Genomic DNA, 15,000 nt, shown 5'->3' on the forward strand with positions numbered 1-15,000 from the left:
CCCTTACATACCCATTTGTCTCAATATCTTCATTCTTTCACGCATAATCACCCGTTTTTATCCATATTTTCTTCATTCTTCAACCCACGACAAAGCTGCCTTGGCACAGAGATTAATTTATGTTTGGCTGCAACTATGGAACCACGAAAGACAACGAACAGAAAGCAACATTCAAGTGACATTTAGCCAGTCAACATTCTTTCAAAACATCACACGTTGTCATGGCACGAACAAGAAGCAACATGAGTGACGTAAAATGCGCTGCATATAAAACAGGGTGATTCCATCGAGACGGGCACCACCCTCCCGCATTTTGACTGATTCTGCCAACATCAGTTACGCTGCGCCTGAAGGTTTTCTATGTCAATGATTGCTGGAAGAATGACCTGTTTTCGCCTCCTTGCCATTTTTGGCCTTCTGCTCACATGTCTTGCAGGTACACATTTTGTGCGTCTGTGTGTTTGTTTAATGGGGCCAAATAAAATTAAAATATTTATTTCCGATGACAAGGCCAAACAAATAAGATCGGTAGGCCGGTTGCCTTTATTTTACTCTATTATTATTGAAGTTTTTGTACTTGGATATAGATTGTATTGACTGAGAATCGTGCGAGCACTGTCACCTCAATGTCGGAGGAGAATAGCTTTCTTCGTAGAGGCTAACAAATCGAGTTTTGTAATGTTAAAGCAATGAATTAACTTTTGAACGGTAAAAAAAAAAAGTTCCAGGGTCGGCAAGAAAAACTTGGATCGGTTGGGGTTGGTCAACGTTGTTTTATATTTATATTTTTTCCTATTTAGAATTCAGTCAATACTTGATTCATTGATTTCACGAGGGAGGAAGGTGAAGTTTCTCTCCCTAAGTATGTTTGTTTTGTTTTTTCTGTGGAAAGCAAATCTCAAAAATTGCTAAACAGATCTTTATGACATTTGTCATTTATATCTTTGAGGGGATTTTCTTGTGCTGCTTTTTACATTCAGTCAAGTAATGACTGAAAGTTTTAACGAGGGCGGAGAGAGAGGTTTGTCTCCCGATGAATGTGTGTGTGTCTGTGTGTCTCTCAAAAACTACTGAACGGATTGTTATGAAAATTGGCATACACATTTCTGAGAGCATTTGATTGGGCTATCTGATGACGTCGTATTTGACTGTTTGCAAAAGAAGAGACGGAACTCTCACGGCGTTCATTTGCGTTTTGGCGTGACTTAGGTTAACCAGACATATGCATGCCGCAGACAATTGTTTTCTCACCTTCCCTCACAGTGTTTATAGTTCATTTCGGAATCATTTTGGGCCATAATCCGACGAATTTCGTGGCTGAAGCGAAGCGTTTTCGCGTTCCGATCTGGCGGCAATTGTATCTCGAACGTCCGCGAGAATTACGGAAGTGGTGAATTCTGGGTAAAAATTCCGATGACGTCACAACCAGTTATCATGGCAGAAGCAACTTCAGCTGCTTTATACAGTGCTGTTGAAACTTCGAAATGCTAGTCCAATGATAGTTGTGTTTTTGCATTTTGCTATGTAACGTTTTGCCAGGTATTGGTCACAACTTTAAATTTGTTGTTAACTTTTAAAAGTTGACACAAAGGATATCCAGTACTTTTTTTTGGGGGGGGGGGGGGGGGGGGGGAAGGGGGGGGGGGTTCGCTTTGCAAGCAAATATTTTTAGCAAGTATGTCGCATATTTGTAAGTGATTGACTTTTACAGCAATTTTTGTCTTGTTCGTTTTCTTTGTTTGCTGCATGTTCCTATATTTAATCCTACAGGAGTGTTCTGTAATCTAAAATGACGTATATTTTGTATAGCAATGGATGTGTCCGTTTTCTTTGTTTCCAGATTTTATAATCACTTCTATTTATTTTTATTTTTCTATTTCGCTTGAAGTTAGTTTTGCTTGTGTTTCTCCCCCCACCTTTTTTTTTGGGGGGGGGGGTGGGAGGGGGGCATCGAATCTCTACCCCATTCCTATTTTATGAAAAGCTTGGCAACAGCCTGCTTGTGTGTATGTAAGTGTATGTGTGTGCGTTTGTCTGTCTGTTGGTGTGTGTATGTGTGTGTGTGTGTGTGTGTGTGTGTGTGTGTGTGTGTGTGTGTGTGTGTGTGTGTGTGTGTGTGTGTAAGGTACTTGTGTTGCAGGCATAAACACAAATGTAAGTGGTTTCTAAAAGGAAAACTACAATGATGATGAAACTGTTACGAAATCAATTGATCACCCAGTGGGTGAGTCAAATAATAATCACAAACACGTTTTCCTCCTCGCTACAGCGCTGCTTAAAGATAAAGTTCACCATCTTGTCATGCAATCTCACTCTGAATATACCATATTTTGGATTAAACTGGATGAATTAAGGCTGTAGGACACACCTCCCTTCCCGGATTTAGAACGCGTTTCGTGTCGTAACAGATTATCCACTTATTAGCCATATCCGTATGCAAAATAATGGAATAAACATTGGGAAATGGCAGAAGTTTACAACTATCGACATTCTCTATCAGTGCAATAAAAAACAATCGTTTGAACTTGCATTTACGACATGTCGTGCGTGAGAACGTGTCAGTAAACAAGCACTTCTTACCTGGCTGAAGAACCCTACGAGTCAATCTAAAACAGACAAGTAATGGAAAGCAGTCTGCGGATAAACATAACAAACTGCTGATGAAAAAGTGTGTTCATCCCTGCTCTGGATAGTAAAAGACATCGGACTGATGACAACGTGGCAGCGTTCACGCGAAAAGATATTTTTGAGATTATCGCTTATAAATTTTAATGCACGTACTTGGGGCAGATCTGAATTTCACACTGGAAGATGACAAATTGGTCTTGTGAGTTGAGAACCACATTTATCAGGTAACTTACCAAACCGGAGTGTGTGTGTGTGTGTGTGTGTGTGTGTGTGTCAGTCTGTGTGTGTGTGTGTCAGTGTGTGTGTGTGTGTGTGTTTGTGTGTGTGCCGGATTACCACCATTAACGCACCCTTTTGGACTTTTCTACGTAACCATACTATTCCTGCGCTGTGACATCCACGAGGATTATTGTGATTCTTGGACAATCGTGTGCCTGTGCTGAACTTGCAGGAAGACAAACGGCGTCGGAACGGTATACGTGCTGCCAAGTGTGCACGCCCAGAGCGCAGTGCATGTGAACCGAGAGGGAGTGTGTCATTGTGTGGAAGTTTTGCTTGATTGATTTATTCATGATTTAATTTGCTTTTTGGTTCAATAGAAAAATCTGTGTACGTTATACTTTGTATTTTGTGGTGTGATTCGCCCGAGTGCGAGACCCCCATCCCCGAACGCCTCTGTGGGTAGAATTGTATACTTGTGTGAGTAACGTGAGTGTGTAGATGAGAATGTGAAAGTTGCTTTGGACCCAGACACACACAGCAGACTTCAACGCAACAGCTAAGTTTCAGCCTGACAAAGACTGCGGACTTCCTGGCAGCCACTGGTCTGAGGATTTAGCACGGCCATCAACATCGAACGCAGAAGAAGAAGAAGCCTGACAAAGAAATTCGAGTGACACAGCTAAGGGCTGTACTTGTTATTTCTCTATTAAAACAAATGTTTCAAGATCTTTAGGCCAATAAAAATAAATTGTCTGTTTCTAATAACATGGGTAAACAAAATAGGGTAGGTAGGTAGGGATTTTTAATTTTTTTTGCCAGGATAGAATTCTTGAAAATAACTAAATGAGACAAGACTCGCTATAGATAGATTGATAAAAAAAAAATCAAAAATGTGACAAAGGATATAAAATGATTGTTTTACCTGGTCTGGAATCTTCAGTAGTAATTGCATAAAAAAGTCTGATATATCAATTATCATGTTAACTTTTTCTTAAAATGGGTTCGCTAAATCCTAGTCTGTTTGTTTTCAATGGACTAAGCAATCCTTGGACTGACAGAAAAGATGTATTTTAAAAATGTCCAGTTGCTTAAAATTACTTATTTTTCTAATTGGAAGAGAATATGCACTCTTTTGTGTTCAAATGGGTAGGGGGCGGGGGTAGTAAAAGGATCACAGTTCAAGATGGTGCGCGACAAGAGGTGTGTTTCTTTTAACTGTGATAAAGAGCGAAAACTCAACTTGGTATCTAACACTATTTCTGAACACTGTAACCACTTTAGCACTTTTAATTTATTTTTTCTGTCTTCCAAACTTCTAATTCAGCTTCAAAAATGAGAAAAAAAAGTGTTTTTTTCTGAATTCAACAGTTAAATCACTATGTTGGATATTCTATTTTACTTCCCTATGATCATCTGATTACCTTGCTTTCCTATTTGGAAGATAATATGCACTCTTTTCTGAAAAATGGGTAGGGGGTGGGGGTAGTAAAAGCATCAAAGTTCAAGATTTTGCGCGACAAGAGGTGTGTTTCTTTTAACTGTGATGAAGAGGGATAACTCAACTTGGTATCTAACACTATTTCTGAACACTGTAACCACATTAGCACTTTTAATTCTTTTTTTTTTCCTGTCTTCCAAGCTTTAAATTCAGCTAATAAAATGAGTAAAAAGGTGGTTTTTTTCTGAATTCAACAGTCTCATTACTATGTTGGATGTTCTATTTTGCTTCCCTATTTCTGTTCTGAAGTTTTTGATCATCTGTCTACCTTGCTTTTCTATTTGGAAGATAATATGCACTCTTTTCTGAAACATGGGTAGGGGGTGGGGGAAGTAAAAGCATCACAGTTCAAGATTTTGCGCGACAAGAGGTGTGTTTCTTTTAACTGTGATGAAGAGGGATAACTCAACTTGGTATCTAACACTATTTCTGAACACTGTAACCACTTTAGCACTTTTAATTTATTTTTTTCTGTCTTCCAAGCTTTAAATTCAGCTTATAAAATGAGTAAAAAAGTGTGTTTTTTCTGAATTTATCAGTTAAATCACTGTTGGGTGTTCTTTTTTGCTTCCCTATTTCTGTTCTGAAGTTTTTAATCATCTGATTACCTTGTCTTTCTATTTGGAAGATAATATGCACTCTTTTCTGAAGAATGAGTAGGGGGTAGGGGTAGTAAAAGCATCACAGTTCAAGATTTTGCGCGACAAGAGGTGCGTTTCTTTTAACTGTGATGAAGAGGGATAACTCAACTTGGTATCTAACACTATTTCTGAACACTGTAACCACATTAGCACTTTTAATCTATTTATTTCTGTCTTCCAAGCTTTAAATTCAGCTAATAAAATGAGTAAAAAAAAGTGGGTTTTTTCTGAATTCACCAGTTAAATCACTATGTTGCATGTTCTATTTTGCTTCCCTATTTCTGTTCTTAAGTTTTGATCATCTAACTACCTTGCTTGTCTATTTGGAAGATAATATGCACTCTTTTCTGAAAAATGAGTAGGGGGTGGGGGTAGTAAAAGCATCACAGCTCACCGGCCCCCGTGGCGCAGTGGTTAGCGCGTCGGATCGTGGTTCGCATACCATAAGGGGTGGGTGGGTTTTTCGAGCTTCGGTCGGCTCCTACCCAGAGTGGAAGTGCTAAAGTTCCAATGGGAAGGCTGGGATCACACAGCCGAGTGTCATTCACTTCACGAATGCGATTGAAAGCGCAAAAATAAAAGAAACTTGTCTCGATTCGTGTGACCCTTCCTGCTCAGGGCTCTCATGGTGACCTTGGTTCCAGTGTTCCTGTTCCAGCCATCCCTGAATACTCTGCTGCCGATCTGGGATGCTCCGGGGGGTCGACGGAAGGACGCAGTGGCGGTCTGCTCTCTGAGGAGACGCTCACTCAGTCTGGCTCCGCGACTGAACAGTCAGTGTCGTAAGTAGAGGGCTTAGTAGGTAGCGGTGCCTGTGTCCCTTGCCAGGAACAGGACCAATACTGAACACCGTCGAAGTGACTCAGCAGCAGTGCAGTGTCATCTTCCGAGGGTAGCCTACCGCAGCGGCCTGACATCCTTCCCTGGAGTGTCTGCAGAATTAGTGAGGGTGCCCAGGTGTCTGACCAACACTGGGGGCTCACTGATTCGACAAAGTCTGGCGGCAGAACGAAGTTCAGGGGTGGATGTTGCAGTGAGTGCTGGGACGGGGCGGCGTGGTAGCATACTGGGAGAAGGAACAAGCGTCGGGACAAGCAAAAAGAGAATGAACAAAAATAAAAAATATAAATAAAAAAATACATAAAGAAGAGAGGAAGAAAAGAGAGTAAAAAAAAAGAGAGATGAGAGTGAAGAGGAGAAAGAGGAAGAGGAGAGAGAGAAGAAAAAAAAAGAGAAAGGAAAAAAAAAAAAAAAAAAAAGCATCACAGTTCAAAAATTTGTGCGACAAGAGGTGTATTTCTTTTAAAATTTGTTATTTAACACTATTTCTGAACATTGTAACCACTTTAACACTTTTAATTTATGTTTGACTGTGTTCCATGCTTCAAATTGGGCTTCAAAAATGGATACATACGGGTTTTTTTCCAAATTCACCTGTACAATCTTTATGTTTGATGTTCTATTTTGCTTCCCTATTTCCCTTCTTCAGTTTGTTAACATATTCACAATACAATATCACAAATTCTTCAGTAGGGTTTGCGTGAAAAAATCTCACACCTATGCTCAAACTTCAGTCGTTATCTCAAAATTTTGCGCGACAAGCTCTATTCATTTTGTTTTTTCCTGATAAACAAAACACTTAACTAACATAAAAACAAACCTTTAAAACTGCCTAACCACTTTGAAATATGGCCTCAGGTGTATACTCCAGCCTTAATATGGACCACCTCCTGTTCTGACAAACTAACGGCGCTGGAGCACTCAAAACCAATTTCATTCGCTGTATTCACCCTCTCTGCCTCTGCATAACTTGCACATGTCAAAACAGTTGCAGAAACACAAACCTCAAAACCGTTGGGCTTTTTCTCTTTTTTTCACTTTTGGCAGCGTTCGCTCTCAATTTGCCGCCTAAAACGGACTCGTTTCTGTCCACAGCCAAAGCAGTTATCACACAAAAAATTGCTATATATGACAGCTTAAAGACCGTATTTGTTAAATTTTAGCAGTGTTGATCAAAGTTTCTGCTGCAAACAAAAATAAAAGAAAATATAAAAGTATGTGTGTCAGTGTTGCCTAAAATGGATCATTTTCAACAAATCGAAGAAAATAAAAGCTAAAGGCTATTTTCATTAATTCATTAGGAAGCTTGCTGAAAATACCCAATAACTAGCCCTCAATATTTAAAAAAAAAAACTATATCAAATAGTCTTCTTTTCGTGGTAGTTTATAATTTCACTTATTTTCACTCTTTTTACATTTAGTCAGTTTTGACTAAATGTTTTAACATAGAGGGGGAATCGAGACGAGGGTCGTGGTGTATGTGTGTGTGTGTGTGTGTGTGTGTGTGTGTCTGTGTGTGTGTGTGTGTGTAGAGCGATTCAGACAAAACTACTGGGCCGATCTTTATTAAATTTGACATGAGAGTTCCTGGGAATGATATCCCCGGACTTTTTTCTTTTTTTCGATAAATGTCTTTGATGACGTCATATCCGGCTTTTTGTAAAAGTTGAGGCGGCACTGTCACACCCTCATTTTTCAATCAAATTGATTGAAATTTTGGCCAAGCAATCCTTGACGAAGGCCGGACTTCGGTATTGCATTTCAGCATGATGGCTTAAACATTAATTAATGACTTTGGTCATTAAAAATCTGAAAATTGTTAAAAAAAAATATGTATAAAACGATCCAAATTTACGTTCATCTTATTCTTCGTCATTTTCTGATTCCAAAAACATATAAATATGTTATATTTGGATTAAAACCAAGCTCTGAAAATTAAAAATATAAAAATTATGATTAAAATTAAATTTCCGAAATCGTTTTAAAAACTATTGCATCTTATTCCTTGTCGGTTCCTGATTCCAAAAACATATAGATATGATACGTTTGGATTAAAAACACGCTCAGAAAGTTAAAACGAAGAGAGGTACAGTAAAGCGTGCTATGAAGCACAGCGCAACCGCTTATGTACAGCGCCAAACAGGCTCGTCACTTTCACTGCCTTTTGTACTAGCGGCGGACTTCGTTCAGTTTCATTCTTTGAGTTCCACAGCTTGACTAAATGTAGTAATTTCGCCTTACGCGACTTGTTTTTATAAGCTTATTTAGGTCGCGTGTTGTCAGCCCTTTTGTACCCCGTTTCCTCGGGTCTTCCAGGCAGTGGCGAAAGATTGTTGGCATTGCATCCGGCTCCAACAGTGACTGTGCTTTGTAGGCTATTCCCTCTTCGCGGCTCAACCGCGTGCGCATAGTGAAGCAGGATGCTTCAAAATGCCTCGAACAAAGTACACAGTTTCTTTGTTTTTGGGTCCAGCTGATTCCTTTTCACAGCCCATTCCTGCTTGAGCCTTGAGTCGGATGGAAACAAATGAAAACTCAAGCCTGAGTCCTTTTCTTGCAACTCCGAACATTCGGCAGCAGCACACTCTCTCGACATGATGTCGGGAATACGCGCGCATTCACGGCTGCAGCAAAGACGCAGACCGAACGTCGCTACTGTCGCTTCCGATTTCTGTTAGTGACGTCACAGTCAAGGGCTTGCCGCCGCGGGGATTTTGAAGTCTGGGCAGAGACTATAGAGTATACAGAGACGCTCCATACGGTGCTGAAAAGTGAGACCGGAAGCCCAGTGGCGCCACCACGCGGAAACATGGAACCACCTACTTTCTCTTTCCACAGCAGTGGTGATATCGTGCTGCACAAGCATGGTCGCGCCAACGCGAAAACGCAGTGGGGCATGGTGTTCGGCCATCAATTGCTCAAACGCACATGCCAAAGGCTTGAGGATGTTCAAATTTCCCAAGGAAGAGAGTAGGTGAGGATTGTTTCTTCAATTTTTCTCTCGTTAAATCAGTAAAAGTTGTAGCGTCGAACTGCGTGTAGATCTATTCTACCGGAACAGTGAAAACACACAATGTACGTGTACACTACAGCCTCAAACCAGTCCAAGCTGTGCATGTTGGTACTAGTTTCACATGTATAAGATTTATTTCTCCTCTACTTTATCTCATTTCGGCATGCCAAGTCTGGAACTGATAGACTGATCTAGTGGCAATACGGTCGGTGATCGATTAGGGTAGACATAACCATCTCGTTTGATTGACACGGCCGTCGCGGAGTTATAGAGTAGATCTACAACGGCTTGCAGCTGCGAACGTTAGTATCATTTATCATGATTAATATTTTGATTGTAAATGACGGGCGTGAACATATATACAATGACATAATGACATTTGCACACAAATCAAATGAAATAAATCATAGTTCATACACGAACTAAGACATTACATTTCAAATAAAATATACCGTAGCCGTAGGCTTACATGAACTAAGACATAACAACACTACGTAGCCGAAATGCTTTGTACACCGTGATAAGGCCTAAAAAAAAAATAGGTGTGGTTACGGTAACCCGACCTACCCTATTTTTAGGGGCCGATCCTATAACTTTTTATTACATTTGTCAAAAAAAAAAAAAAAAAAAAAAAAAAAAAACGAGGGCAAAAAACGCAATGAAAGCGAAAGCGCCCGAGTCGCACACTTATTTCCCTGTCAAGTAGGTTTAATTTGTACACATTAGAAAAAAAAGTTAAAAAAAAAAAAAAAAGTGATTGCCTACCTACCTACCCTATTTTTTTTGGCTATGTTACCGTAACCACACCTATTTTTTTTTTGGCCTAAGCTGACAACTTTCGAACAATACCTTCATTCACAGATGCCAAAAGCATAGAAAACTTGTGTAAACTTGGGTTTCTATAAAACTTAGCAGGAACTTAAACTGGCATCGCAAATCACAAAGTGCGGGGCAACAAAGCACAAAATAAAACTCATCTTCTTTACTTTCCCTGGAAAAAAGGGGCATAACAACATATCCGCATCGTATCTCTTATATCGATTAATGTGCACAAATAGTTCTGTTATTCCACCTCGGAATCTTGCCATAATAAGAGAGAGAGAGAGAGAGAGAGAGAGAGAGAGAGAGAGAGAGAGAGAGAGAGAGAGAGAGAGAGAGAGAGAGAGAGAGAGAGAGAGAGCTTTCTGAACAAGAAAGAAGCAACTGAAAAGAAATAAGAAAATCATCGATCGATCAAGATTCTTTAAAGTCAGCCGGTTTGGTCACAAGAATTACAGTTTTCCTTTCATGATAACTTCTTAGCTCCGTGTAATTGACAACCCATTTCAGTTTCGATGTGCTGGGACGACACCAAATTGACTAAATGCCTTAGTTACCGATTTAACCGGGAACTATTTCGTTAAACGATTTATTCCTGACATATTTTCTCAGGCTTAACTGACCATGTATTCAGTATGCATTTGTATTTGATTAAAACACACAAAAATAACGACGGTTAGGTCGTGAAAAGAGACTGACTTGAATCATGTTTGCATAACTACAGCGATCCAGCGAATATTGCCCAAGAAAATGTGATTTAATTTTAATCTATACCATTTCTGCGGTGTTTTTATGGTCATTTAAAAAGGATGTTCACAAACAAACATATTTTTTCATCCAGTTACTTTTTGCAGCACTGTCAGCCGGACAGAACAGACAGTATGTTAATATAACCGTGATATAAACACAGCCGACAGCAGCCGCGAAACGCGAGTTTCCTTGTGCGGCAGGGTGTGGCTCTTTTCCCGCGCTGGGCTGGCCGGTCTCAATTTCGCACCGCAGCGCAAAGAAGGATGACGCGTCTCTGTATACTCTATAGTCTCTGGTCTGGGGTAGCAGACCAATTTGGCCGCTTTTTGAGCATGCACTTTGTGTAAAATTAGACTGATGCAACACAAAACCTGTTATTTACTGTTCGGTTTTTGCATCTTTAGATGCTTACCTATAGCATTAAATCAACCCCATCTGCTTTATCTGACCTTAAAAAGAGCCTGTTGGGGTCCTTTAAAAATTTGTTCATGAAATGTTCCCTCGAATTAAGCCGATGTTGTCAATTTCTTAAAAGTCGATATTTGAATCACAAAGGTGACTTCATTGTATTCTGTATTGCCTCCTGTATCTGAAAATAAATGGTTTTGATGTTTTTGATTGAAAAATGGGCTTAAAATGAAGAAACCCGTTAAATAGCGACTTTCTTTATTGTTGGAAGAAGACACATAAAATTAGCATTTCTCTTTTCCTTATCATTTGCTGATTCCAAAACTATATAGTTTTATGGTGTTTTGTGCTGAAAATATGCTTAAAATATAGGAATCCTTGAAAGGAATTTATGTTTCAAGCCTGCAATGACTTTACACTCTGTTGGGCTGATCGACGTCATATCGAGTCTGGACCACGCAAATGACGTCATATTGAAAGGCAACAGATTTTGACATCACCTTTCCACGCTCTTTCCCCCAGACACCAAAGATTTTGTCTCAAGCTTTTTTTTTTCTTCACGTGTGTGTGTGTGTGTGTGTGTGTGTGTGTGTGTGTGTGTGTGTGTGTGTGTGTGTGTGTGTGTGCGTGCGTGCGTGTGTGCGTGTGTGGGTAATGCGTGTGTGTGGATGTTTCTGTCTATCTGTCTTTGCAAATAAGAGAGAGACAGAGGCAGATAGGTTGATCTTCATAAACTGTATTCCTGAAGACCAGCATGATGACTGATAATTCAAAGAAATGTATTTCGAAGATTTGGCGTGAGTCGTTCAGGAAAAGAAATGGTAGGACAAAAATCGACCATATAAAGTAGAAGACTTATCTCGACGAGAACAGTCTTTTTTTCTATCAGAGGTTCTACGTGAAGTGCTCTGATTCACTTAAGAGAGGAAAATTGTCAAGCGTGCTTGCCAAGGAGGAATGTATCGAAATGCGGACATGTCCACGTGATACATAGATTTCAATAGATAGTCAAGGATTGATTGGTCACGCAGGGCGGGGTGCGCACACCTTGCTTCTATACAGAGCTGGTACTCATAGCCAACCTTGAACAATGGCATCGCCTGCTTATGAGAAAAAGTTCCTTACCGTGATTTTCATTTCAATCCACAAGGGTGTTTCAATAGTTTCCTCGGTGATCCAGTCAGGAGATGTATTTACATAAATTAAACAGTTTTACCTCACCTCTCAAATGCCCAATGCAGAGTAATGACCTCTCTCTGTCTCTGTCTCTCTCTGTCTCTCTCTCTGTCTCTCTGTATCTGTCTCTGACTCTCTCTCTCTTTATCTCTCTCTCTCTTTCTTTTTCTCTCTCTCTATCTCTCTCTCTCTCTCTCTCTCGCTCTCTCTGGCTCTCTCTCTCTCTCTCTCGCTCTCTCTCTCTCTCTCTCGCTCACTCTCTTTCTTTCTCTCTCTTTCTCTCTCTTTCTCTCTCTCTCTCTCTCTCATCTCTCTTGCCCCCCCCCTCCCCCGTCTTTCCCTCGCTCTCTCTCTCTTTCCAAATAAAAATTTTGTGTTGTGTTCTTTATGCGTGCTTCTACCCCCCCCCCCCCCCCCCCCCCCCGTCTTTCCCTCGCTCTCCCTCTCGTTCCAAATACAAATTTTGTGTTGTGTTCTTTATGTTAGCTTTTATTTGAGCTTTTGCATTTAGGAAACTGCATTTCATTTTCTTTCCTTGGAAAGGCCAATGGGTTGGAATGACGTAAGACAACATGAACGATTGACGGCTTTATAGTTGTGTTTTTATATTTAGTCAAGTTTTGACTAAATATTTTAACATCGAGGGGGAATCGAGACGAGGGTCGTGGTGTATGTGTGTCTGTCTGTCTGTGCGTGTGTGTGTGTGTGTGTGTGTGTGTGTGTGTAGAGCGATTCAGACTAAACTACTGGACCGATCTTTATGAAATTTGACATGAGAGTTCCTGGGTATGAAATCCCCGAACGTTTTTTTCATTTTTTTGATAAATGTCTTTGATGACGTCATATCCGGCTTTTCGTGAAAGTTGAGGCGGCACTGTCACGCCCTCATTTTTCGACCAAATTGGTTGAAATTTTGGTCAAGTAATCTTCGACGAAGCCCGGGGTTCGGTATTGCATTTCAGCTTGGTGACTTAAAAATTAATTAATGACTTTGGTCATTAAAAATCTGAAAATTGTAAAAAAAAATAAAAATTTATAAAACGATCCAAATTTACGTTTATCTTATTCTCCATCATTTGCTGATTCCAAAAACATATAAATATGTTATATTCGGATTAAAAACAAGCTCTGAAAATTAAATATATAAAAATTATTATCAAAATTAAATTGTCCAAATCAATTTAAAAACACTTTCATCTTATTCCTTGTCGGTTCCTGATTCCAAAAACATATAGATATGATATGTTTGGATTAAAAACACGCTCAGAAAGTTAAAACAAAGAGAGGTACAGAAAAGCGTGCTATCCTTCTTAGCGCAACTACTACCCCGCTCTTCTTGTCAATTTCACTGCCTTTGCCATGAGCGGTGGACTGACGATGCTACGAGTATACGGTCTTGCTGAAAAATGGCAGCTACTTGACTAAATATTGTATTTTCGCCTTACGCGACTTGTTTGTTTTGGTTTGGTACATGATGTATGTATGAACACAATACGGTGACAGAAAACATAAGGGAACTGAATAATATCCTTGCCATCTACTGTGTGTTTCAGAGCTAGACTTTGACGGTGATTGCATCGACGCTAATTCTGCTAACTGCAAGACTGGTTACGTGTGTGACGCTTTGGACAAATGCAGTGAGTATCACGTCTTGACTCAAAATGTAAATCGCCCCAAAAGCTATGCAGTTCAGGTTGGGGGTTGTTATTATGTGACCACACACCAGGAATACCTTGAAATAAACGTTTGAGCGCCGAGTTACTCAAATTGAAAACGGCTGTGTTTTGAGTAGGAATTCTCATTGTGACACACTTTGCGCGACTCCTAGTTTTCGCCCTACCTTTCGACCCTGAGTATTTCATGCACTATCCCCAGAGATACAGATTTGAAATTGAGCCGAGAGCTACAGAGTTCCTTTGGGGAGTTGAACAGATGACAACACACACGAAAAAGGTCTCTGAATTAGTGTATCAGCGTTCTATTTTTCAAATCTAAACAAATGCTGTGTTTGGTAGTCATAGCAGACCGTAATATTCTCCAACGTGCATTGTGTTTATATCTGCTTTGCGAAGCGTTTTAGCCCTGTGTGACCCGGAATTTGCGTGCGTGAACTAGACGGTAGGTTTGCAACGTTCTTGGTCTGGTTTGACGAATGGGTATCTAAGAAAACTAAATGAATAATGCTGAGGACCAGAAGTACGGACTCCCGACGGGAGCGCTCGAGCGATATAAGCAGCTAGCTCGCTATTTAAAATTTATTTAATTTTTTGGCATAGCTTCGGAGCAGTTTTGAGCAAATCATTGCAGATGTTTTTAAATTATGGTACAGCGAATGTCCCTTATCCACTTTAAGCTCCAAATCATCAGAACGTTTCCAAAATGGCGCCTTCGGTTTAGGCTAACCATGTTTAATCGTAGGGGAACTAGATGTTAGATAGGCCTATCTCTTCTTCTTCTTCTTCTGCGTTCGTGGGCTGAAACTCCCTCGTACACTCGTGTTTTTGCACGAGTGGAATTTTACGTGTATGACCGTTTTTACCCCGCCATTTAGGCAGCCATACGCCGCTTTCGGAGGAAGCATGCTGGGTATTTTCGTGTTTCTATAACCCACCGAACTCTGACATGGATTACAGGATCTTTTCCGTGCGCACTTGGTCTTGTGCTTGCGTGTACACACGAAGGGGGTTAAGTCACTAGCAGGTCTGCACATAAGTTGACCTGGGAGATCAGAACAATCTCCACTCTTAACCCACCAGGCGGCAGCGACCGGGATTCGAACTCACGACCTCCCGATTAGGAGGCCGACGTCTTACCACCGCGCCACCGCGCCCGTCAGGCCTATCTCAATTTCTAGGGCCAGCTCTTTGCGGGCGGTGACCATCTTTTCTCCCTCGATGTATTCGCCTTACCATGCCATGAATAGCTGCACAATTTATGGCATAACACTAATTGCGTCTGTAATTTTGTTCCAGAAAAAGTTTTAAATATACCGATTGTACAGAGCA

The 15,000-nt window shown here is 40.4% G+C and overlaps 1 protein-coding gene across 2 annotated transcripts in view; it reads left to right on the plus strand.

Moving 5' to 3' along the window:
• The first annotated feature begins 301 nt into the window (after positions 1–301).
• Positions 302–15,000, plus strand: part of LOC138970343 (uncharacterized) — a 51,906-nt gene continuing 37,207 nt past the window's right edge. For both annotated transcript variants that reach the window (XM_070342810.1, XM_070342809.1), the window contains exons 1-2: positions 302–436; positions 13,549–13,632. In XM_070342810.1, the coding sequence (XP_070198911.1) occupies positions 361–436; positions 13,549–13,632 (160 nt within the window). In that variant the 5' untranslated portion in view covers positions 302–360. The remainder of the gene's footprint in view (positions 437–13,548; positions 13,633–15,000) is intronic.

The sequence above is a fragment of the Littorina saxatilis genome, linkage group LG7 (assembly GCF_037325665.1).
Source record: "Littorina saxatilis isolate snail1 linkage group LG7, US_GU_Lsax_2.0, whole genome shotgun sequence".
NCBI lineage: Eukaryota > Metazoa > Mollusca > Gastropoda > Littorinimorpha > Littorinidae > Littorina > Littorina saxatilis.